Below are 26,781 nucleotides of genomic sequence, written 5' to 3' on the forward strand. Positions count from 1 at the left end.
TTTGATGAATTAAATGGCCAACTTCTACAGCTCTCTAGGGGAGTGAATGCTACACACTGACTCAGGGAAAAAAAAATCCCATTTCAGCCTTACAGTAGAAGTCTTATTCTTAAACTTGCGTCCCTTTTTCAGATAGCTGTGGTCACTGGACTCTGAAGGTATCCAAGTCGTGCATCAGCCCTTAGACTTTGTGGAGTGTTTGCAGGGGCACAAAGCGTAGCCTGTAGATCAAAGTTGAATTATCTTTTGATGACTATCCCTCTTCTGAAGAGTATTTTCAACTTCTGCTTACTGTACCCTAGCAGCACCCATAAGGCCATCATGGGATTAGAGAAGAGCAATTGCACTTCCATTTCTTCCCCAAAATTGCTTGTGCAGGCAAAAATTCAACGGTGGATAGCTGCCTTCTCACCAGTGCACCGTACCTTATATTGTGCTGCTTTCAGTTGGGCACCAATAGAGCAAAGTCTATTTTGTTAGAACTTATTTGAAATTGCTGAGTGTTTCAATCTTATTTTCTTTTCATTTTTTGTTGAGCAAGGCTCAGATTACGGTTTCCCAGCTTCTTAGATACAAAAGACGTACTGTGTCCATGCCAATACAAAAGTTTTCCGGCCTAACCCCAACTACCAGTTCTTGGTCTATAGCCCTGTAGTTTACAGCACTTCCTTCGATGGCACCTCCTGCATCTACCACTATCAGATGGTCAAATATACACAAATCAGCCCTGGAACAGAAAATGGGCCCTTACTTTGCCACTGGTGAAAATCTAACTACAATTCAACAGCTGCGCTGCCCCCATCAGTGAAACTGGCCTATTGAGGATCCAGGCCAGCCACTGGTTTGGAGCAGTAACTTGATTTAGCATGGAAAATACTATAAAGGAAACATGGTCTAGCTCCCAATATAAATCTACAGCCATGCAACTTACAATTTCCAGCTGTAATGAGAAGGGTATCAACATGATTAATGCCTACATCTGATCCTAGTTTCAGGTCATGAGTACAAGTTACCTGAAATGCACTTAACTTCTAATCTCAAATTTGAACATGACAAATGTTCTAACCATGAATATACGCTTTGGAGCTCATGGAAGCAATTTTACAGAAGCACAGGCACCAAAGGTCCAGTGCTACCTTAGTTAGTTCACCAGATATTCATCCTGAATAAATGATATTGAGAATCACTGTGAATGACTAGCTAATTATTGTTAGGCTATAAGTTCAATGTAGAATCAAATAAACTGAGCAACTAAAGGAAAAATCAATTCCAAATTTGATCTTAAGAATGACGGGAGGCAATCTCATTTGGGGGTCATCGTCAGCTGTAAGATAATATGCCTTATGGACTACGAGTTGTGTTTAAAGGCTGAGCTAGGTAGAACACAGAGAAAGCTTTGCATTCTCTCTCTTCATACTTTACCTGGGAATATTTGATGTCAAAGATCTTTCACTCCTAATACCTCATCCCAAAAACAGAATTTTTCCAAAAAGTTTCCCATTCTTTGATATGATTTTAATGTATCGTTCTGGATACAACTGGATAGTTCGGAAGGAGACACAAAATAATCTTGACTGAGCTGTGCAATTGCCTTGGTTGAGTAGAACAATTAAGAGTACTTACTGAATCATCTTTGGACTTTGTTTTCACACTGATAACTGGTTCTCCCTTAGATTTATCCATCACTACTATCCGCTCTGAGCCTCGACTTCCTGAAAAGGATGCATACTTTTATCGACTATGCAAGTCAATTTCAGAAATAATATCAACATGGAATTCAATTAAAATGTTAAAAAAAATGAAGTTAATCCTAATCTCCTTTCAAAGCTAGACATCAAGCTTTCTGAACTTAGGCAACAAGAGATGAGAGATTCTATTTGCACCACTCCAGCTTAGATGAACCCATCATATCATCTACTTACATGAAGAGCACTTAAATACTGCATCCTCTCCCAACAGATACTCAAATGTCTCACCTGATCTGCTTCCACCAGCATGTGAGGATCCAGTCTTCCGGTCATTTTTTGAATCTTTTTTGTCATCTCGCTTTTCATCTTTTGAATCTTTCTTCCTGTCATCTAATTTTTTGGAGTCTTCTCTTTTATCATCTTTCTTCCCGCTGCTAGGCCTGAAGCAAAATGGCACTTGACTTTTAAAGAGCATTTAGTGTTTGGCGTAAACTATACACAGTTGATACACAAAGGAAAATATGTGGCAGAGCTTCATTAATTCACTGGTTGCCAGTGCTTGTCAGCTACTTTCTCTAAACATCGATGTGTGGAATGATCTGGGACTTTTCTCCCTTCCCAGCATTAACCATTTTCAGATCAGTCACTCATCCCCATAACACAATGTTTTCCTGAGATTTTTTATGTTCCATGGAGGTTTTATCAGACACAAATCAAGAGTTGTGTTTTATTTTGAAAGGCCTAGAGATATCTGCATAATTAATCATGGAGTAGACCATTGGATGTGGGAGTAGAATTCGGCCATTCAGTCCATCGAGTCTGCTCCGCCATTCAATCATGGCTGATATGATTCTCATCTCCATAGTCCTGCCTTAACCCCGGATTCCCTTATTGATCAAGAACCTATTTCTGTCTTAAAGACACTCATTACCATCTGTGGTAATGAGTTCCACAGATTCACCATCCTCTGGCTGAAGAAATTCATCAAAGGGAGGCACAGTGGTTAGTACTGCTGCCTCACTGTGCCAGGGACCAGGTTCGATTCCTGGCCTCGGGTCACTGTATGGAGTTTGCACATTCACCTCATATCTGCATGTGTTTTCTCCCACAGCTGAAAGATGTGCAAGTTAGGTGGATTGACCATGCTAAATTGCCCTTTAGAGTCAGGGAGACTAGCTACAGTAAATGCCTCTGGTTATGGGGGTAGGGCCTGAGTGGGACTGTGGTCGGTGCAAACTTGATGGGTCGAATGGCCTCCTTCTGCACTTTAGAATTCGATGATTCCAGTTTTAAAGGAACATCCCTTCACTCTGAAGTTGAGGTTGTGCCCTTGAGTTCTCTCTCATTAGTGGAAACATCCTCTCCACGTCCACTCTATCTAGCCTCTCAGTATTCTGTAAAACCCCCTTTCAAATGCTATCAAGTATAGACCCAGGCTCCTCAACCGTTCCTCAGATGACAAACCCTTCATTCCTGAGATCATCCTTGTGAGCCTCCTCTGGACCCCCTCCAGGGCCAACACATCCGTCCTTAGGCATAGGTCCAAAACTGCTCAATTCTCCAAATGGGGCCTGACAAAGAGCCTTTAAATAGCCTCAGCAGTACCCCACTGTTCTTGTATTCTACCCGTCAAGGAATGAATGCTAACACTGAATTTGCCTCCCTAACTGCCAACTGAACTTGCACGTTAACCTTGAGTGTCCTGAACCAGGACTCCCAAGCACCTTTGTGCTTCAGATTTTTGAAGCCTTTCCCCATTTAGAAAATAGTCTATGCTCTATTCTTCCTACCAAAATGCATAACATCACACTTTCCCAAAACTGTATTCCATCTACCACCTCTTTGCTCACTCTCCAAACCTGCAGCCTGCCCATATCCTCCTCTACATATCTTTGAACAATCCGCAAATTTAGAAACCATGCCCTCAGTTCCATCTTCTAGATTAATGTATATAGTGAAAAGTTGTGGCCCCAACACTGACCCCCGTGGAATATCATTAGTCAGTGGCCATTCTGAAAAGGACCCCCCTTATCTCCACACTCTGCCTTTCATCTGTCACCCATACCAGTACTTTGCCTCTAACTCCAATGGCTCTTAGCTTATTTAGCAGTCTCCTGTAAGGCACCTTGTCAAAGACTTTCTTGAAATCCAAATAAATCAAGTCCACTGGCTATCCTTTTCGAACTCCTTTGTTACCTCAAAAAATTTCTAACAGATTTGCCAGACATGGCCCCCCTTTGATGAACATAAGAACATAAGAAATAGGAGCAGGAGTAGGCCATCTAGCCCTTCAAGCCTGCCCCGCCATTCAACAAGATCATGGCTGATCTGTCGTGGCTCAGTTCCACATTCCCGCCCTCACCCCATAACCCTTAATCCCCTCGCTTATCAAAAACCCATCAACGAAGCCATGCTAGTTCAGCCCTATTTATGATGTGGAGATGCCAGCGTTGGACTAGGGTAAACACAGTTAGAAGTCTCAAACACCAGGTTAAAAACCAACAGTGCTACCAAATAAACTCACCTGATGAAGAGGCAGTGCTCAGAAAACTAGTGGCTTTTGCTACCAAATAAACCTGTTGGACTTTAACCTGGTGTTGAGCCTTCTTACTGTGTCAGCCCTATTTTACCATGCAATTCCAAGCACTCCGCCATTTCATCCTTAATAATGGAGTCCAAGATCTTATCCGCAACCAAGGTCAGGCTAACTGGCCTATAATTTCCCATCTTCTCCCTCCTTCCCTTCTTAAACATGGGTGTTACATTAGCTCTTTTCCAGTCCTCTGACACCTTCCCAGTAAAAAGTCTCACACCACAGGTTAAAGTCCAACAGGTTTATTTGGTGCTACCAAATAAACCTGTTGGACTTTTACCTGGTGTTGTGAGACTTCTGTGTTTACTCCAGTCCAACACTGGCATCTCCACATCATATCTTCCCTGACTCCAGTGATTCCTGAAAGCTCACTACCATTACCTCCACAATCTCCTCAGTTATTTCCTTCACACTGGGGTGTAGTCCACCTGGCCTGGATGATTTATCCACCTTCAGAACTTTCAGCTTCCCTACCATAGTGAAGGACATTACATTTACCTCAGTCCCCTGACTCTCGGAATTCTGGCACGTTACTGGTGTCTTACACTATGAAAATTGATACAAAATACCCATTCAGTTCTACTATTTCTTTGTCCCCCATTACTTCTCCAATCTCATTTCCCAGCAGTCCAATGTCCATTCTTGGCTCTATTTTACCTTTTACATATCTAAAAAGACTCTTGCAATATTTTATATTACTAGCTAGTTTACCCTCATATTTTATCTTCTCCACCCTTGTTTTTTCAGTTGTCCTCTGCTTTTTACTATTCCTTGCCTCACAGTATTCTCTTCGCTTTTATGCTATCCCTGACTTCCCTTGTCACCCACGGTTGCCTCATCGTCCCCTTAACATGCTTCCACTTCCTTGGAATGAATTTACATTGCAACTTCTGAATTATCCCCAAAAATGCCTATAAGAGGTGGATAGGGGTAAGGCAGTAGACGTGGTATATATGGATTTTAGTAAGGCGTTTGATAAGGTTCACCATGGTATGCTTCTGCAGAAAATGCAGATGTATGGGATTGGTGGTAATTTAGGTACTTGGATCAGGAATTGGTTAGCAGATAGGAGACAGAGGGTGGTGGTTGATGGTAATTATTCATCATGGAGTTCGGTTACGAGTGGTGTGCCTCAGGGATCTGTTTTGGGGCCACTGCTGTTTGTAATCTTTATTAATGATCTGGATGAGGGTATAGTTGGGTGGATTAGTAAGTTTGCTGATGACACCAAAGTCGGAGGTGTGGTAGATTGTGAGGAAGGGTGTCGAAGTTTGCAGGGTGACTTGGACAGGTTGCAGAGCTGGGCTGCGAGGTGGCGGATGGAGTTTAATGCGGAGAAGTGTGAGGTAATCCATTTCGGTGTTGAGTATAGGGCTAACGGGAGGACTTTGAATAGAGTGGAGGAGCAGAGGGATCTAGGTGTATGTGTACATAGATCCCTGAAAGTAGGGAATCAAGTAGATAAGGTTGTTAAGAAGGCATACGGTGACTAGTGGAGTGCCCCAGGGGTCGGTGCTGGGGCCTCAGCTATTTACCATTTATATAGATGATCTGGAGGAGGGAACCGAGTGTAGGGTGTCGAAATTTGCTGATGACACCAAGATTGGGGGAAAGGCAAATTGTGCGGAGGGTGTGGAGAGTCTGCAGAAGGATCTAGATAGGCTGGGCGAATGGGCCAGGAAATGGCAAATGGAATTTAATGTTGGCAAGTGTGAGGTGGTCCACTTTGGTAGGAAGAATGGTAGGAAGGACTATTACTTACGTGGCGAAAAACTGCAGCAGGCGACGGTGCAGAGGGACCTCGGGGTCCTTGTGCATGAGTCGCAAAAACCCAGCCTGCAGGTGCAGCAGGTGGTCAGGAAGGCAAATGGGATGCTGGCCTTCATAGCGAGGGGGATTGAATATAAAAGTAGGGAGGTCTTGCTGCAGCTGTATAGGGCATTGGTGAGGCCGCAGCTGGAGTACTGTGTGCAGTTTTGGGCGCCGCACCTGCGCAAGGATATTTTGGCCTTGGAGGGAGTGCAGAGGAGGTTTACTAGGCTGATACCGGAGTTGAGGGGGTTGAGCTATGAGGAGAGGCTGAATAAACTAGGCTTGTACTCGTTAGAGTTTAGAAGAATGAGGGGAGATCTCATTGAGACGTATAAGATGATGAATGGGATGGATAGGATAGAGGTGGAAAGACTCTTCCCGCTCAAAAAAGACAGTAGGACTAGGGGGCACAGCCTCAAGATAAAGGGGGGGCAGTTCAGAACGAAGTTGAGGAGGAACTTCTTCACTCAAAGGGTGGTGAATCTCTGGAATTCTCTGCCCGTTGAAGTGGTGGAGGCTGCCTCGCTAAATATTTTTAAGAAGCGGGTTGATGGGTTTTTGATAAGAGAGGGGATTAAGGGTTATGGGGAGAGGGCGGGAAAGTGGAACTGAGCCACGACAGATCAGCCATGATCTTATTGAATGGCGGGGCAGGCTCGAAGGGCCAGATGGCCTACTCCTGCTCCTATTTCTTATGTTCTTATGTCTTGGCGTTTATTGGTAGGGGGATTGAATTTAGGAGTCGCAGCGTCATGTTGCAACTGTACACAACTCTGGTGCGGCCGCACTTGGAGTACTGTGTGCAGTTCTGGTCCCCACATTACAGGAAGGATGTGGAGGCTTTGGAGAGGGTGCAGAGGAGGTTTACCAGGATGTTGCCTGGTATGCAGGGGAGGTCCTATGAGGAGAGACTGAGGGATTTGGGGTTGTTTTCACTGGAAAGAAGGCGGCTAAGAGGGGATCTTATAGAAACATATAAGATGATTAGAGGTTTAGATAGGGTGGATGGTGATAGCCTGTTTCCTCGGATGGAGAAAGCTAGCACGAGGGGGCATGGCTTTAAATTAAGGGGGGGTAGTTATAGGACGGATGTCAGGGGCAGGTTCTTTACCCAGAGGGTGGTGAGGGACTGGAATGCCCTGCCTGCTGCAGTTGTAAATGCGCCTAGTTTGGGGGCGTTTAAGAGATTGGTGGATAGGTTTATGGACGAAAAGGGATTGGTTTAGATTAGTGGGTCAATGTTTTTTTTAAAAAATAAGACTGGTCGGCGCAACATTGTGGGCCGAAGGGCCTGTTCCGCGCTATAATGTTCTATTGTTTCAGTCTTTCCTGCTAGGTTCCCTTTCCAATTAAATCTGGCCAGCTCCTGCCCCATGGCCTTGTAGTTTCTTTTACTCAATTGTGGCAATGTTATATCTGATTCTAACAAATCCCTCTCAGACTTCAAGGTGAATTCTATCATTGTAGTCACTGCCCCCTAGGGGCTTAAAGTTAAAGTTTATTTATTAGTCGCAACTAAGGTTTATACTAACGCTGCAACGTTACTGCAAAATTCCTCTAGTCGCTGTACTCCAGTGCCTGTTCAGGTCAATGCACCTAACCAGCACGTCTTTCAGACTGTGGGAGAAAACCAGAGCACCTGGAGGAAACCCACACAGACACGGGGAGAACATGCAAACTCCACACAGTGACCCAAGCCAGAAATTGAACCTGCGTTCCAGGTGCTGTGAGGCAGCAGTGCTATCCACTGTGCCACCATTAGGGGTTCCTTCACCTCAAGTTGATCAAGTCTGCCTCATTACACATTACCAGATCAAGAAGTGCCTGTTCCCAACTGGGCTCTAGCACAAGCTACTCCAAAAAACCATCCCATAGACATTCCACAAATCCTTTACCTTGGCACCCACTACCAACTTGATTTTTCCAGTCCATCTACATATTGAAATCTATGATTACTGTAATATTGCCTTTCTTACATGCCTTTTCTATCTTATGTTTTTTTCTGTCTTGAATGCTATTTGTTGTTAAGTATTGATCTAATTACAGGTTATGCAACATTCAGCACCTAGTAATATCACACTGACCATTTCAGAAAAGGCTACCAAAGCAATTTTTTTTTTAAACAGATCACTTACTTGTCAGTTTTAGATTCTGCAGAATGGCGCCTATCACCACTGAGTTCTCGGTTTGAAGCTGACTTTGGATCCTTTTTTGATTCGTCCTTCTTATCTGGTTTTTTACCTGAAGGCTCATTTTTAGCCTGAAAACAAAGCAATTTTATAATTTAACATCTACTTAAAGAAACCACAGCAACCCGATCCCAAAACAAGTCATATTCTGAGCTGGCAGATTACTTGCATTGTTCATCTGAAACAACAGCAATAGTCTTTCCACAAAGTTCCCTGTTTATTTCTCATTCTGTAATTCAGACTCTCTCAAACTTGGTAGACACTTTTCTTGCTATTTTCTGTATTTTTGGACTCTAACTTACTGCATACCATCACTCTAAGTCTCCCATTCTCGATCTACCACTCAATATAATTCACACATAGCAAATTACTCTGCTTTCAGTGACATGTCACACTAACATCTCACATTTCAGTTCACCTCACTGGCTATTGCTTGCCACATTGCGCCTTGCATCCCTTTAGTTTACACCCAATCTGGGTCAAAATAGCTTGCACAGAGTTTCTTTAACAGGTTCACAGAGGTGGCAATGGAGGAAAAGAATAAAGTGTGACTGAAACATTGTGTTGGCCTAATGTTTCAGCACAGAATGCCATTTGTAGGAAGGATTCCTGAGCTACAGTATGCCACCCAAAACTGGATAAGCAGTGGGTCCCTGCTCAACATGTACAGATACAAGGCAGGTCTAAGACAAGTCGGAGTAACAGTCCTGAAGTAACATGCATTGCCAGATTTGGAGAACAGAAACAGAAAATTTTCATAGCTCTCAAAATGTTAGTTACTTCTAGCAAATGTGTCTTATTAAAACAAAGCTGTCAACCCTGTCAGACTTCATTAACTATAATATTTTGCCCAATGATATTCCTGGTCAATTCTAAATAAATCTCAATGAAATTTTCAGCTACTGAGTGCCAAAGGTCTACTGAAATATTAACCATTAATTTATCTGTATAGATACTAATGAACTAGTCATTGTCCAGCACTATTTGAATTTATCCTATGCTACTTGCACTCACCTTCTCCACGGAGATCATTCGCCCATGCAGCTCTGTTCTGTGCAGATTACCGATACATTTTGTTGCCTCCTCACTGGTTGACATGGTCACAAATCCATAGCAACGTGCTCCAGGACTGCGAGCATTAGTCACTACCTTTGCACCAACCACCTATACAGAAATAGTATCACATTCAAGTTAACAAAACACAATCGAATTTCTTTATTCTAAAACTCATAGCAGCCAACGGGCACAGCTGTCAGTGAACGCTTATCAATTTATCCACATAGCCTGTCCTTCAGAAAATAAACCAATAAATCTACATCTTTACACACATTAAAACTTCTCTCATGACAATAAAAAAATCAACAAGTGTCAAATGAATTCTAGCAAAAGCAGCAAAAACAGATGAAATAAGGGTGCTCTTTTGAAGAGTCAGTGCAGATTCGATGGGCTAATATTCAAACTGTGCAGGTTAGGTGGATTGCCCATACTAAAACGTCCCTTAATGTCAGGGAGATTAGCAGGTTAAATATGAGGATATGGGGATGGAGCGTGGGTGGGATTATTGCCGGTGCAGGCTCAATGGACCCAATGGCCTCTTTCTGCACTGTAGGAGATGTATTTTATTCATGTCTAAGGTGTCCCTATTGGTGCTGGATCTATAACTGACATCCTCAAATGCTACTGCAGCAGCATAATTGCTCTTAATTGTTAGAATGTTTGTTTTAATCTGAACTAATGCTTTCTGACAATTAAAAGCATTCAGGGAAGATAGGAAGATTTTTGAGATGAGCAGAACAGAGGATGTGTTAATGGCAATTACGCAGATAGTGAGTTCTACGATCATGTAGTTATTTTAAATTTGAGACAGAGGACCAGGAACCAACATAAGTCAGTACTGACTTTGGGTAATATCGAGTTCAACTCGTTACAGGGTAGAAGCAAAATGTTTTATACAAGCTGGAATTAAGGGTGGGTGAAGGATGGCAAGCTGGCTGACATCACCCAAATTAATGTGTTAAATTAAAAGCGGAGGAATTTAGAGTAGCTAAGAGTAGTGGGCGAGAAGAGGATTGGGAGAGGTTTAAATGTCAACAAAGATTGACAAAGAAGCTGATAAAGGAGGGTAGGAGAAACTATGAAGCTGGGCTAGCGCTTAATATAAAAAAGGATAGCAAGAGTTTTTATAAATATATAAAAAGGAAGAGGCTGCCTAGGGTGAACGTTGGTCCTTTAGAGGATGAGAAAGGGGACCTAGTGGTAGGAGATGGGGATATGGCTAAGGTATTGAATAACTTTTTTGTTTCTGTCTTCACGGAGGAGGACGTGAATAATTTGCCGGGTGTTAGCGATGGAAAGGTGGTAGGACTGGAGGGTCTTAATGACATTACTGTTACTAGAGAGGCGGTGCTCGACAGACTGGAGGGGCTGATTGTGGACAAGTCCCCAGGACCGGATGGAATGCATCCGAGGGTTCTGAAAGAAACGGCGGAGGTTATAGTGGATGCATTGGTGGTTATTTTCCAGACGTCGCTGGATTCCGGGGAAGTGCCGGAGGATTGGAAAATGGCTAATGTTACGCTGTTGTTTAAGAAGGGTGCCAGGCAAAAGGCAGGGAATTATAGGCCGGTTAGTTTAACGTCTGTGGTAGGTAAAATGTTAGAATCCGTCATTAAGGAGGAAATTGCGAGGCATCTTGAAGGGAATTGCTTGATAGAGCAGATGCAGCACGGTTTCATTAAAGGGAAGTCGTGTCTGACAAATTTACTGGAGTTCTATGAGGATGTGTCTAGGGCGGTCGATAGAGGAGAGCCGGTGGATGTGGTCTTTCTGGATTTTCAGAAGGCGTTTGACAAGGTACCTCATAAGAGGTTATTGCAGAAGGTCAGGGGACTTGGAGTTGGGGGTAGGGTGTTAGCGTGGATAGAGGATCGGTTGTCAAATAGGAGGCAGAGAGTGGGGGTCAACGGGTGCTATTCGGATTGGCGGATGGTGACTAGTGGAGTGCCCCAGGGGTCGGTGCTGGGGCCTCAGCTTTTTACCATTTATATAGGTGATCTGGAGGAGGGAACCGAGTGTAGGGTGTCGAAATTTGCGGATGACACCAAGATTGGGGGAACGGCAAATTGTGCGGAGGGTGTGGAGAGTCTGCAGAAGGACCTAGATAGGCTGGGCGAATGGGCCAGGAAATGGCAAATGGAATTTAATGTTGGCAAGTGTGAGGTGGTCCACTTTGGTAGGAAGAATGGTAGGAAGGACTATTACTTACGTGGCGAAAAACTGCAGCAGGCAACGGTGCAGAGGGACCTTGGGGTCCTTGTGCATGAGTCGCAAAAACCCAGCTTGCAGGTGCAGCAGGTGGTCAGGAAGGCGAATGGGATGCTGGCCTTCATAGCGAAGGGGATTGAATATAAAAGTAGGGAGGTCTTGCTGCAGCTGTATAGGGCATTGGTGAGGACGCAGCTGGAGTACTGTGTGCAGTTTTGGGCGCTGCACCTGCGCAAAGATATTTTGGCCTTGGAGGGAGTGCAGAGGAGGTTTACTAGGCTGATACCGGAGTTGAGGGGGTTGAGCTATGAGGAGAGGCTGAATAAACTAGGCTTGTACTCGTTGGAGTTTAGAAGAATGAGGGGAGATCTCATTGAGACGTATAAGATGATGAATGGGATGGATAGGATAGGATAGAGGTGGAGAGACTCTTCCCGCTCAAAAAAGACACTAGGACTAGGGGGCACAGCCTCAAGATAAAGGGGGGGCGGTTTAGAACGGAGTTGAGGAGGAACTTCTTCACTCAAAGGGTGGTGAATCTCTGGAATTCTCTGCCCGTTGAAGTGGTGGAGGCTGCCTCGCTAAATATTTTCAAGAAGCGGGTTGATGGGTTTTTGATAAGACAGGGGATTAAGGGTTATGGGGAGAGGGCCGGAAAGTGGAACTGAGCCACGACAGATCAGCCATGATCTTATTGAATGGCGGGGCAGGCTCGGAGGGCCAGATGGCCTACTCCTGCTCCTATTTCTTATGTTCTTAAATAGAACATTACAGCGCAGAACAGGCCCTTCGGCCCACGATGTTGCGCCGACCAGTTAAAAAACAATGACCCTCTATCCTAAACCAATCCCTTTTCATCCATAAACCTATCCACGGATCTCTTAAAAAGGCTATCACTATCCACCCTATCTAAACCTCTAATCATCTTATATGTTTCAATAAGATCCCCTCTTAGCCGCCTTCTTTCTAGCGAAAACAACCCCAAATCCCTCAGTCTCTCCTCATAGGACCTCCCCTCCATACCAGGCAACATCCTGGTAAACCTCCTCTGCACCCTCTCCAAAGCCTCCACATCCTTCCTATAATGTGGGGACCAGAACTGCACACAATACTCCAAGTGTGGCCGCACCAGAGTTGTGTACAGTTGCAACATGACGCTGCGACTCCTAAATTCAATCCCCCTACCAATAAACGCCAAGACACCGCATGCCTTCTTAACAACCTTATCTACTGGATTCCCTACTTTCAGGGATCTATGTACACATACACCTAGATCCCTCTGTTCATCCACACTATTCAGAGTCCTCCCGTTAGCCCTATACTCGACACATCTGTTATTCCTACCAAAGTGAATTACCTCACACTTCTCCGCATTAAACTCCATCCGCCACCTCTCGGCCCAGCTCTGCAACCTGTCTAAGTCACCCTGCAAACTACGACACCCTTCCTCACAATCTACCACACCTCCGACTTTGGTGTCATCAGCAAATTTACTAATCCACCCAACTATACCCTCATCCAGATCATTAATAAAAATTACAAACAGCAGTGGCCCCAAAACAGATCCCTGAGGCACACCACTCGTAACTGAACTCCATGACGAATATTTACCATCAACCACCACCCTCTGTCTCCTATCTGCTAGCCAATATCTTGGCTTTTCTGAACCTGGGCAAAAATTTTATGATTAAAAATAGATATATAAAAAAATTAGCTTTTTTGGCTGCTATAACTCAAATACATAATGCTTTCTATTATCTGATAATCCTAAAATGATAAGTCTTTGGTTTATTTATTAGATTTAGGATTTCCATATCCACAGAGTAGAAAGCAAAAGAACCAATTTAGAGATACCCCATTTCTGTTCTAAGATTGTAGTATTAAAAAATATTTTCTACTAAATACTCTTGAGTCAGAATCAGGAGACAAAGGAGCGCATTCAGCTCATCAAGTCAATGCTGAGTGCTCATAAACTAACCCAGTCAGTACCAATCGCCTATTCTATTTTAATTTAATAAGCTAAAAATTCTTAAGCATTTTATACCTAAGGATCAACCTATAAGGATGCGTCACACATTACAAACTACTAAAAACTTCAGGATTTTCATATCCATTACCTTGCCATATTTACTGAAGAGGTTCTTCAGGTCGGTTGCTCTGGTGGCAGAGGACAGGCCACTAACCCAAAGGTTCTTGCCTGCAGCATCTGAAAGGCTGGTGCTACCAGATCGGCCTGAATGACAAATTATTACCATTAGCAATTAAGTAAGCTTTTTTTCTGGATCAATATCAGCCCAAAAGAATTGAACAAATGCACCAAGTAACTTGAAAACTGGGCATTTAATTCTCAGCATCAAAGAACAGTTACACAGTTTTGTCTTTTTTATGCCAGTTGCCATCTAAAGTTCTGACTGGAGCCAAGACTAGCAAAATTAAAATGTGAAAACACAATCTATCCAGATTACATATGATCTTTCAAACACGTGCTTCCACATATGTTAATCACCTTCTTTAAATTTATTCCTTGCCCCTTTGTTGTTTGAAAATGTAACCCACAATCCCTCTAATGAACAAATATCAACCTAATTCTTAAGCATCAAATTATCCCAAACTAGTTTATTTTGATGAAGTATTTTTAAATATATTTACAGTTATAGTAAAACATGGAGAAGTTTGCAGATGATTTAGTGAATACAAACAAAACCACAATTTTATTTTGATTATATGATTTATAAATCATTTAAGAATGATGGGCAGAGAAAGCATTTGCATAATTTCCAAAGACTTTTGAATTGGCTCATCAACAGCATCAAGTTCTCAGTGAACGGATTTAATGAGAGAACATGACAAGAACATAGTTATTAACTTGAATCACGACAACTACAACCGTCAATGACCAACAGTGTGGCCTACCTTTCTCATCCTTTGGTGCGATTTTATTATCTTTCCCATCCTTGATAGAGCTAAAGGTACAAAATCAAATTTATTAAATAAAGAACAAATGGAGTTTCAGAAATGTACATTTGCAAAAAAAAACTTTTTCCAAACTGAGCAATACCTACCAAAGTATACAGCTACTGTCAGTTTTAGATCACCGAAAATGCAATAAACCAAACATATTGGATGTTGGGGTATCAATGACATTTTAGATCCCAATTGGAAATGGAACTGCATAAAAAATGCCTCAATATATTTTTGGTACTGTTGGTGAAGAGTACACAGAAGCAAAATATTCCAGTTTGTGAACAACCTCTGCAGGTTGGAGGAGAGCAGAAAGTGTAAAAGGAAGTCGTCTCTAACAGTACAGGAAAAGAAAATTAAGAACTTTTAAACAAAAATAAAAAAGATCAAAATTACCACCACTGTGCAGGCCAATTCACGAGATAGGTTTACTGGAATCTTAGTATGAATGAAAAAAAGAAAGCTTCTGATCTAGAACTGAGAAACAACAAACCTCTTGTTCTGATCACTGCCCTCTATAATCGAGGTTTCTTTCTTAGCTGCTTCATTAGAATCACCTTCATCTTCTGTTTTCATGGTTTCATCTTTGCTTTCCTCAGTTCCTGGCTGCTGTTCATTCTCTGTGCTCTCAATGCCTGCCACTTCTAACTCTTGTTTCTGTTGGTCGCTTTCTGTTTCGCTCATATTTGTTGTTGCACTTATTTCAGTTTCATTTTTGTTGCCACATGGAGCTTGATCGGTGTGTTTTGCTGAGTCAGTCCCCGGTGGTTTTGATTCTTTCTTAGGCGCATCCAAAAGCAAGTCATTGTCGAGTTCTAATGTCAGTGCATCCTCTGCTTGCACAGTAACTGAGATGTTGTCATCTTCTTCCTCTTTCTGGTAGGACTCTATGCTGATCATTTCTTGTGTAGATAGTTGTGCTTCTTCAGGGGCTTCCTCCTCGATAGGGACTGAACTACAAGCTTCCCCCGAACTCTCGGCTACATTCTCCTTCTCTACGGGATCAATGGGAATAGAATGGCACAAGGTTTAATTACCACTGAAATACAGCAAGAACATACACGGAGCTAATGTGTCTGCCGTGTAACTATGCAGGACACTGCCCCTAGCTTTCACTAGAACCACAGGGAGATTGGAAAACTGAGGGAGCACACAACTACCTAGAAAAATCAAACGCATTGCAATTTCTTCACTAATTTACCAAAAGATATTGTATTAACCTCACATATCAGAAGTCCTCAATGCTGCAAACCGATAACTTTGGAAGTTAGCAGTAGTAGTTCAAGTGAAACCATGACATGTCCATGTATTTCCAAGAAGTAATTAGTTGAAGTCAGGAATTCCTTTGCAGTTCAAGACGATCAGAAATTATTATTTCCAAACTGCATCCGTGAGTGTTCAATAAATGTTTCCTTTTGAGTCCTAAGTCTTCTGATTAACTTCATTTCTTCCAAGTGAAGCAAGAGTCCAACAAAACATGTGGATAGATTGTTCATCAAGTCCTTTAACATTCCTTGGGAGATTGATCTTCTACTTGCTTTAATCAGCAGCATTTCCTGAGTTCACATGACTGTATTTTGCTTTTATTCAAAAATCATAAACTGGTCAGTTTCTTTTACTTTGGTAATAGTTCAGTTTTGAGACTAAACTTCCCTAATAGTACTTTCACCTCATTGCCCATTATATATATTTTAGATATTTGGATATCTTGCGTACTTGTACACATCACCAGATCAAGGTTAGAAAATCCAATTAGACTGCAAAAAAAGGCTAACAGCATTAATTTGTGCTGGCCTTGCTTTTTTATATATACATGCCTGTATAGCACAACTGAGCCATTCTGCCCCCCCCCCCCACCCTTTCCCGAAAAGAACTCCCAGGCCAAAATCTCTCAGATAAAGAACACCTGCACATTTAATTTTGCACTAGGATGACAGAAAATATAGTTAAATTACAAACCCAATGGGATGACACAGGTTGATGGGTCTCAAAGGCCCACTAAAAATATACAACTGGTAGAATTTAAGTAAATTTAAAATCAGGTGCTGAGGTTTAATAATCACCTCAACTCATTTGTTACTAAGTGCATTAACAGCCATTATAGCCCCATAAAACCAATGTGCAAGTCTGTATCATAGTGTGAGTAACACGATTATGTGCAATTTATCAATTAAGAATGATTGATAATTAACAGAAACATATATAGAGCATTGCTGATTCTTCCCATTTAGGAAAGCCAACAGATGTTTGAATGTTGTCAGTTATATTGGGTCAGTTGTGCAATTAAAGCCTCGTATTAATTGAATTAAGGCAGATCTGGGATATGCCTAAGTTTTCCAGTCTCCCTGTACCTGTGCTGCTCTCAACCACTGCTATTATACACCAAAATACTTGCATGTGATCACGTTTTTTTTAAAGTGAGAAAAGTAAGTTGCACTGGGGCACATGGATAGAAGGAGGGTTTCTTTAATACCTGTTTCTTCAAGTAAATCTTCAGCATCCTGAAAACAAACAAGATTAGAAATTGTTAATGTTACTTATATCTGACATGAAGATTACAATTAAGAAATTAAGTAACTTTAAGCTCTTTTTGGCTGACTCAAGCACAATACAATTTACAAGCAAATATTACCTGCAATACCTAGTGATGTATGTTTTAAGAGCTGAATTTGTTTTTTCTGTGTTCACTTCAATGAATATTTCCCACTTTTACACTCCTGGCACAAGCCAAGGAAACCAAAAATTTGAAAATTATGTACCCGCAAGCTAAGTTGATTTTACAGAACTGGATCTGCCACAGATGAAGGATACAAAGATACACAAACTATCTAAAAACCTTTCAATTTAGGGAACTGCAAAATCAAATATTTACAGCTGTGTTATGGCAACTGTTAATATCGACTACAACTAAATCAATAGATCTAAACTACACCATCTTGGTTCAATTCAAGTTTTCAAAGCAATTCTGTTGTAAACTATTACACAAATGCAAGCTGCTGTTGTATTATTAAGATGGTCAAATGATGTATTAAGACACTGCAAAAAAAAAGTATGCTTCCCCAGAATAGCAGGTTGCAATTCTTTTCAACAAATGTAAACTTTTAAAAATTACAATATCCTCCTCTGTATGCATACATTTAAAAACCCTTCACTGATACATCTAACCTGCCCCAACATAACAAGGAAATTTCCTTCAACATCTTCTCTTTCGAACTACTAGATCACCACTGCAGTCCTTCAAGGAGCTATTCTCTGCCCACAACCCACATGATGTCTCCCAATCTGTTGGTACTGTGCAAGCTTTAAGTATGCTGATGTCCCATTTCTGACTTGAGTCCCCCAACCCATTTCTATCAAACTGAAATCAATGAATCACAGCTTCCTCCAGCAACCTAGACTGTTGAGTTTTCAAGTCTGCCCCCCACAACCTCAACTGTTTCCACGCAAGTTCTTCAATCACTCAGGATAAAATAGGCTATGGATTCAAACCCTATATTTCCCATTCATCACCAAAACCATTCATTTCTAACTCTGCAATATTGACCTCCACCAATCCTACTTTAACCCGTCAGTGAAACCATGCTCGTCACCTCTAGCTCTTTCTCGGTACAGTTGTAGCTGATCTCCTACCCTCCATAAACTGGGCAGCCTGTGAACCTCATTTTCATTTTACCAAACTCTAAATGCTTAGCCACTGCCACATCTTCCTCAAGACATTGACTTCTCATCATCTGACATAAAGCAACACATCCTCAACATACTTCATCCCAATGCCTTTTGACTCCCTTTGGTCCCCTAAACATTGGCCTTTAAAACCTTCGCCCCTCATCACCCCAAATTTCTGCTTATTTAGACCATTCAGACCCCAAGACTCTGTCATTTGATGGAATCATGGCTGATCTAATTGTGGTCTCAACTCAACTTTGTCTATTCCTATATGCTTTGACTTCCTTATCAATCAAGAATCCATCCAATATTCAATGGCCCTGCATCCACGACAGACCAAGGAACTTTTGAATTCTCTTTGTAAAATGGTGACATGCAAGAGTAAGCCATCAACACAAATGGACTGAGCTACTCCCTGGAATATCACTGGTCATGTGAATTATACTTACAGCACAATGTTTCAAATTGCTCTTTTTCTTAATTTGGCACATCACCAGTGTTGAGGCATTACAAAGCAAATCAGAATAGGCACAGAAAACTATGCACACGAGAAATGTGGCACCGAGGAAGTAGTACTACAATGATGCTGCAGTGGCATGCAAAGGGCAGAAGGAAGGCCTGGTACACAACGGGCAGACAAGTAGGGAAAGGGCTGGCAGATGAGTAAATGGGAGTGAATTGAGGGACAACCTAGGATTTATAGAATGGGGGATTGGGATGGATATGTCATGAGAAGGAATGATGGAAGTTTTAAAGAGTAGTAGGCAGCAATAATCGCTAACTTCACAGTCAATGTTTTGCACATTACTGCTCATTCATTAAAATTTTTCCTGTGATAAACGTTTCTCTTTCCTGCACTCGCAGCCAACAACACTGGCTACACTTGTTACTGCCTCATCTACAAACAAAACTATAAATAAAATCCTACTGAACCTGCAATTAATAAATAGATTTGTTTTTAGTGAATGGAGTTTTATACAGTGAAATGAAACTCCAAAACAGCATAATAGCACAGTTGAGGCTGCGAATGGGACACTTGCATTTATCAGTTGTGGCATAGAGTATAAGAGCAAGGAGGTAATGTCAGAACGATAAAGAATAGTGGTTAGGCTGCAGCTGGAGTACTGTGTGCATTTCTGATTACTTTGGACGTGATTGCAGAAGAGGGGATACAAAACAGATTCCTAGGATGTTGCCTGGCTTCTTTCCTCTAGAACAGAGAACGCGGAGGAGGCACAAGATTGAGGTATATTAAGATTATGGGGGATATGGACAGAGTCAATAGGAAGCAACTGTTTCCCTTGGTTGAGGGTCACTCACTAGGGGGCATAGTTTTAGGGTGAGGGGCAGGAGATTCAGAAGGGATTTAAGAGTTCTTTCACTTGTGGGAAAGAAATTGGGAATGCACTGCCAGGGATGGTAGTGAAGGCCGGAAACCTTGCAAACTTTAAAAAGTATGTGGATGAGCATTGAAACATCATAATATTTAAAGGATATGGGACAAGTGCAATGGGCTGAAGGGCCTTTTCTGCACTCTATATCTCTTCCATTTTAACTGCAAGATGCATCTCCAGGAGCAAAGAAAATGACCTTGTCACTGGTAACAAAACAATATCAAACTAATTGAACATAATTAAGTTCTCAGTTTACATTAGCTTCACACTAATGTAAACTGTCAACAGTATTACCATTCCCTAAATGGACCAATGCAGCTTATGAAATAGCAGCTGCTGTTTTATACAAACATACGAAATAGGAGCTGGAGCTCCTATAGGGACCATTTGGTCCCTTGAACTTATTCCACCATTCAATTAAATCACAGCTTATTGAATTTAAAATGAAATGTTTCAAGGAGCCTTTTTAGTAGCCTTTGAAAATTAAACAAACAAAAAGTGGCACCCTACTTCTTTAATTGACATTGACTCCTCCTCTGCAACGCAAGGCATCTCTGTGTTGATCATCTCCTTTGGTTCATCCACAATCTGAAATATTATATCAAGTATTAAATTCTTCAGGAAAAGAGATCAAATTGAATTGACATGCAAACATGCTCATTGAATGTGTGCAGCAAAAATGCTACATATAAGCATATTTTGTTTCAAATCCAACAGCAAAGTGACCCTGCAGCTCCAGAAATAGATGCAATTCAGTCCATTCAGTAGTTCCCAAAATGTAATTCTCATACTAATATTATTTAAGTTACAAGAGGTTGAAAATCAAGGTGACTTTTTTGACAAGCAGATTGTTATAAAAATTGTGCCCAATAGCTCCCTGTTCCTTCATACAGCATTTCACCTTGCATCAGCAGAACTGAATGTTTGCAAATGAAAGATTAACACTGCTGGGTCAAAGGACACATTGAACACCCAATAGCAGCATTTTAAGCTCTCACCAGGTCAGACATGAGTTGGAGTGCAGTTCCTTCTTCTCTGCTCTTATCCCAATCTCAGACAACACTGTACCTTTGTCGTTTCAACGCTGTTTCTCTCTCCCCCCACCAACCCAGCCCATTAAACTGAGGATCCCTTATTACTGACACACCTCTTCAATTAGAGAAAATAGTGTTTTCCCTATTCACTTTAAGACTGCTCATCATTTCAAAACTACTCATCATTTTAAAAAAATCTAAAATGCTCTCAGCTGTCAGTAGACCAGTGGACATAATTTCTCAACTTGAATCTCCCCACCATCCTTGTTAATCGATGCAATACACTATGGTTTTAATATTGTACTTGTAATTGAAATTGAATACAGTGGTGGCCTCAGCTATTTGCATAAATCTGAGTTGTTTCACCCTCATTTATAAAATCAAAACATTCTTTTCCTTCAAAATACTTTCAATTCAGAAGTTATCAATTTAGTTATTGCTACTGTGGCCAAAGGGGAAACTTTTATCCCAAGAGTCTAGGTGTTATCAGAACCCAGGACGAGAAACTATTTTAACCCACAGCAGCATTCAGTCCCTTCTAGAATAAGTAATATTCCAAGTTCAGCTTTGATCCCTTTACTACACATCATACCCATCCACAATTGAATGCAAACACACATCGATGAAAAGAGCTAATTTAAATTCTTCATACTTCAGCTGGAAGATCTGTGCTTAGAATTAAAGGTGACGCCAGACGTTCTTCTGCACCCATTTCCAAAGGCAGCTGCATTGTGATATCGACAGGTAGTCCGACATGTTCGATATTCTCAGTTAAGGATGCGGTGATTTGTTCAATCTCATTTTCATCAGCACATCCTGCCATTGCGCCTTCAATGTCAGTTTCAGGCCCAAAATTAACATCCAATGCTGAAATGTCCTGTAATTGGTCAACACTGGCTTCAATGTCCTCCTATAATGAAATATGCACATTAAAGTGAGACTATCACAAGCCAGGAAACATTTAAAACAGTTATATGATACAGTGCCAAGTTACCATTCTGTAGATCTTGTAATAACCATGTACCTCTTTATGACTTGAAATGCATAATTATGTTTAATTTATGTGTGTTTATTATAAAAAGGCAGTCAGCAGTTCAGTTAGGGAATAAGCAGAGACAGTTGCAGCTCAGAGTCAATGGACCAGAAGATAAAATGTTGACGAGGCCCCAACTGATCACTGTGCAGATAAAAGCTCATAGCTCAGCTTGGAGACAGTTCAAGAGGTGAAAGGGGGACTGAAAGATTTGCCTAGCTTAGAGCTAAAGGAGGAAATCCCCTGTAGCCTCCACAGTGAAATAACAGTCACATAATTGACAGGTCCAAAACAAGGAGGCACAGATAACTGATGGATGAATTAGAGGGAAGAAAGCATTTTTATTCCAGCAGATGGTGGGGACAAGGAATTATCTGCCACAATAACAGTACTCAGATTTCATCTTGAAGAGCCATGAACTAAAGAGCTATGGACCAAGTGCAGGAAAGTGGGATTGGCTGCGTAGCTTTTCACTGTCCTAGCAGCAATAGCCTGTATGGCCTCCTTGGTGTCATCATTTTCTATAATTGTATAACACTGGAGCAGATCCTGCAACCTAAGAGGAGTAGGCCAGCATCTTGGGAGAGAGAGAATGTGGTCTTCTTGCCCAATTTAAATAATTTGGAAAAAGAGATAATTTTTCAACTTTTGAAAAAACCCTTGGTTAAAAATTGTTTTCTTCCTCTGTATCCAACTGTCAAACAAGTGTCCTACGTGTGCTGCGCCTCAACACAACAATAGATTTTAAGTCTTTAGTTTACTTGTCTTTTGACAAAAGCAAAGAAACTCCTGAATCAACACAATTTGGCGATGTCGTTGAAACATCTTGAGGTATGTTGGGGAACAACGGTCCAGATTTTGTCAAAATAACCAAGAATCTGACGGAGTAAATGGTTCAGTAACATAAGAAGCAGATATATGGTGAAACAAACATCCAGTCTTGATCAAGCTATGCATTTGCTTCACGAAAATTACGTTGCACTGTTTGCCCCGTTGTGGAAATACACAGAGTATAGTGACGCTGCTGCATTGTGTGGTAAACATGAATGAATGTTAAGTTTTGCCTAGTCATAAATGTTAATTACTATCAATATTGCTGAAGAAAGACATATTTGAAATTATCTTTCTTGAACTCAGCAGGACAAATGCAAGAACAAATTTTAGACAACCACAATAATTTATATTACTGGAGAAAGGGGTGATGACTGGTTAACAAGTCGACTCCGAGTGTGAGGTATTAGCACTGATAAAGCAACAAGAAACGAAAGGCCCCTCAAGCTCCTAAGTAATTAGAAAAATACATCAAGCTTGAACAAATTTGTTTTGTCAAATTGATTGGAGTAGCTTTTAACCACTCAGGTGCTACCTAATTGCAAAATCACACATCTAACAATTGGTGTTACGTCTTGGGTTCAACCCACAAGAACAAGAATTATCTGCCTGAAAGGATAGTTTGCCACAATAACAGTACTCAGACGTCATCTTGAAGAGCCATGAACTAAAGAGCTATGGACCAAGTGCAGGAAATTCATAAATGACTTAACCAAGTATGTTAATACTTTTGAACAATCTCCCGAGCTGAAAATTAACTATTGAAAGTTTGAGGACCCATTTATTCAGATTTTATTTATAGAAGTAGCAAAGAAATGGAAGCAGGTGTAGGCTATACAGCTCCATGAATCTGCTCTGCCATCTAATAAGAGCATGACCAATCTTCAATTTCAATTCCACTTTCCCTGCAATCCTCATCTCCCTCAAGTCCCCAGATTTTGTCTCAGCCTGGAATATACTCACCGGCTGAGCATCTCCAATTCACAACCCAAGAAATTTCTCATCTCACCTCAGTTGTAAATTACTGCCTCAACTACCTTCTTACTACTAGGTATGGATACTTTTCCTCACTTCCCACTGGCCTCAGTGTTGTTAGGACTCCCTGATCCTACACTGTACTCCTGCCATGGTCAATATGTCCTTCCAGAGTTGTGGTGCACAAAACTGCATAGTATATTTTTGGTATAAGCAGGTCTTTATGTAAGTTAGGTGGATTGGCCAATGCTAAATTGTCCCTTAGTGTCAGGGAATTAGTGGGATAAATGTGTTGTTACACGGATAAGGCCTGAGTGGGATTGTTGTCCGTGCAGGCTCAATGGGCCAAAGAGCCTCCTTCTGCACTACAAGTATTCTACGGTTCAAAGATATAGCTGCAGCATCATCGTTATTTTAAATTCAATTATGGGATGTGGGTGTCACTGGCCTGCCTATCACATCGAAGACTTTAGCAAATAGTGAATAGTTGAAACTTTGACATATTGTGACACCACTGGCCATATCCTGCCAATTTACCTGCCCATTCTCACATTATTTATTTGGCAGAAGTTTGAAGAATACAGCACAGCATTCTAAATGCACACAAAGCTAGACAATGAGAAAAACATACTCCAATGGTGCTAGTCACTGGGTGACTGCAGAAATTCTGTTTTTATATTAAAACCTCAACTGGTTTTCTACATATTCTACAACAGTCTTTTAAATAGGCTCTAGATGCCATATTGGATAGTTATTTATAGGATGCACAAAGAAAAGGAAATCCCTAAGGACACTTGACGAAAAGCTTGAGATCAAAATGAAGATTTCAGGAATCTTCTTTCAATGTTTACACATTTAGCAGGCAAAATGACAGCGTGTCAAGGCAAAGGAAACTGACAGAAAAGATATAATGGAGAAATATAGTGCTACCCAATACAGTATGTCAAAGCAAAAGAAACTGATCCATTAGAAATGCTGTAAAAACAGGTGTTGACTTGAGACATCAGGCGTCAGAATTAGAAAGCAAAATCAGGACACAAGGGAGTTGACATAGGTAAGTGCATATGGCTGAGAACTTAGGCATACTTCACTGGTCTTGATGAATATCTGTATTCAGATTTGTAAAAAAAATATATTTTGGTAAAGGCTCAGCAAAAAGTATCAGATTAAGACCACCTCAAAGACAAATCCTCTTTAAAATCTATTCTTTATATACTAGAAACAGCTCTATGGGCCAGTGCATTATAAAACAGAAGCGAGATTAATTGCTGCTTATACTCAAACCAAAGAAGTCCCACTATATCGTATATATGTGTATTTTGCAGATCAACTGGATGAGTAGTTTTTTTAAAAATTGTTGTTTTATTCCTTCATAAGTGCACATAAGCTCAAAGCCATCAACTAAATACATCATTTTTACATACAAAATTAAAGTGTGTATTTAAAATATAGTTCAGACACCTATCATGCATTTTTGGTTAACTCACTAACTGGGCTCTTGCTGGGTAACATTGAAAGAACCAAAAATTACAAGACCAGGTAAATTAAAAATCATTCAATGTTATTTGAAACAATAAAGGAGTGTAAATGTGGAACATTAAATCATTTTTTTTTGCTGAGTTTCATATGTGTTAATTTGTAATCATGGTGCCTAATCACCAACCTGCCCATCGCCAGAATCCTCCTCCAGACCATCATCAGTTCCATCATCCTCTGCTCTCCGACCTACATCCAAACAATATAAACAAGCTTAAAAATTTGAATTGCACAAAAAGATACACAGAACCAGGTCCTGTTTAAGATTACTCATAATGAGCCAGAGTACTAGTTTAAGAGTGTAACCAAAACTACAGAAATATGCACAAGATGCTTAATATTAGCTCAAGGAGATTCAAAAGGTCACATGGGTTTCCATTTATAAGATACATTCTCTAAACGTTTCTACATGAACTACCTTTTCCTGTCCGCTTTGACATTTTCCGTCCTGGAGTGTCAACCGCAATTGGAATTTCATCAGGATTCCCTCCTTCCTCTTCTACTGCCTAAAGTCAGACACCAAAATTATTATTGCGTGAAAAGAATAAAAATCTTGCATTTATAAAACTAAATATGGAAAAATGTGCTGAATACTTAAAAGGGTAAACATCCTAACGAGTTAAAAGAAACAAAGCAGTTGAGCAGTTTGCTGAAATTGTAATCTTCAAAATTGTGAAATGTAGAATTGCCAATACAATAAACTATTAACCTATTTTGTGTTTTAATCTTCAACACAGATATTCCTGGGACTTTGCAGCTACCAATTTTGAACTCCAGATCAATAGGAGACATTGTCACCAGCTATATTCTTATGTTCTCCTCAGTTTTACAATTCACATCAGGTTTAGAACCGCAAACAGCATTTAATTAAAATCCTTCTGGTGTAATGTTAACTATTCTCCAGGAGATTATACTTCGCTAACCAGATTAGGGATCTGCAGTAACAGGGTTCAAACTGGCCCCAGAGAAACACGTGGCACTTTCCGGACAAAAGAGAAGCTTTTGCGCAAAATTGAGTAAATTAGCTTTTAGAGCTGAAGAGGAAACAAAGTCAATGCGGACTTCAAACAGCATGGAGCGGGAATTTTCAGAGGGAAGATCTGCACTAGAATTAAGGCCACTCGTTGACATTTTTGAAGAGCTGCTAAGACAGGAGAGTTGGAGGAAGAGCGGAAATTCAATGAGGGAAGGTATTTCCATGGGGAATATGCGATAAAGACAAGAGTGGAGAGGAAAGGGCGGCACAACCAAACTGACTGGCGAGGATGTGCGGCCTTCCTCGCCGGGCAGAGGCCTGACTCCGAGCCCGGCGCAGGGAGAAGGCCCCGCGGTGCTGTGCAGGCCTTAGGCCTGGCGCCCTGCAATGGCTGCCCAAAGCCTCCCTCACCTTGCGGAGCCGCTCCACCAGGACGCTCTTGTTGCCGTTCGTGTCGAGGTTTCTCTTCTTCAGCTGCGCTTTCAGGTCCACCACCCGCAACTCGGCGATGCTGCGCAACTCTTCGGCCGCCGCCTGCGCCACAGCCTCGCTCTCCGCCGCCATCACCGCGATCCGACCGCCAGGGACCAAGTGCACAAAATGGCGCCGCCTGCTCGGAGGGGGAAACCGGCGTCAGGCACTGCGCGTGCGCACAGGGTCTGCGGGAGGAGGCGCATGCGCGAGGTTACACCACCTATCGGGGCCTTGAACACCGCGCATGCGCACAGCATCTTCGTCAAGTAGCCAATGGAGGAACAGAGTGGGATTTGCAACACTCAGTAAAGGTCAAGGATCAGAGATCACCAGCTAATAACTAACAGAATAACCA

The 26,781-nt window shown here is 41.5% G+C and overlaps 1 protein-coding gene across 2 annotated transcripts in view; it reads right to left on the bottom strand.

The window, feature by feature from the left end:
- safb (scaffold attachment factor B) overlaps window positions 1–26,577 on the bottom strand; it is a 46,796-nt gene extending 20,219 nt beyond the window's left edge. For both annotated transcript variants that reach the window (XM_080213131.1, XM_080213132.1), the window contains exons 1-13: window positions 26,364–26,577; window positions 25,395–25,482; window positions 25,104–25,165; window positions 21,254–21,511; window positions 20,078–20,155; window positions 16,981–17,008; window positions 15,001–15,502; window positions 14,460–14,509; window positions 13,664–13,779; window positions 9,297–9,446; window positions 8,229–8,353; window positions 1,977–2,128; window positions 1,624–1,712 (exon numbers count right to left, since the gene is read on the bottom strand). In XM_080213131.1, coding sequence (XP_080069257.1) covers window positions 1,624–1,712; window positions 1,977–2,128; window positions 8,229–8,353; window positions 9,297–9,446; window positions 13,664–13,779; window positions 14,460–14,509; window positions 15,001–15,502; window positions 16,981–17,008; window positions 20,078–20,155; window positions 21,254–21,511; window positions 25,104–25,165; window positions 25,395–25,482; window positions 26,364–26,516 — 1,851 coding nt within the window. In that variant the 5' untranslated portion in view covers window positions 26,517–26,577. The remainder of the gene's footprint in view (window positions 1–1,623; window positions 1,713–1,976; window positions 2,129–8,228; window positions 8,354–9,296; window positions 9,447–13,663; window positions 13,780–14,459; window positions 14,510–15,000; window positions 15,503–16,980; window positions 17,009–20,077; window positions 20,156–21,253; window positions 21,512–25,103; window positions 25,166–25,394; window positions 25,483–26,363) is intronic.
- Between the last annotated feature and the right edge of the window lie 204 nt (window positions 26,578–26,781).

This window comes from Carcharhinus amblyrhynchos, chromosome 26, assembly GCF_965287045.1.
Source record: "Carcharhinus amblyrhynchos chromosome 26, sCarAmb.v2.hapA, whole genome shotgun sequence".
NCBI classification, from domain to species: Eukaryota; Metazoa; Chordata; class Chondrichthyes; order Carcharhiniformes; family Carcharhinidae; genus Carcharhinus; species Carcharhinus amblyrhynchos.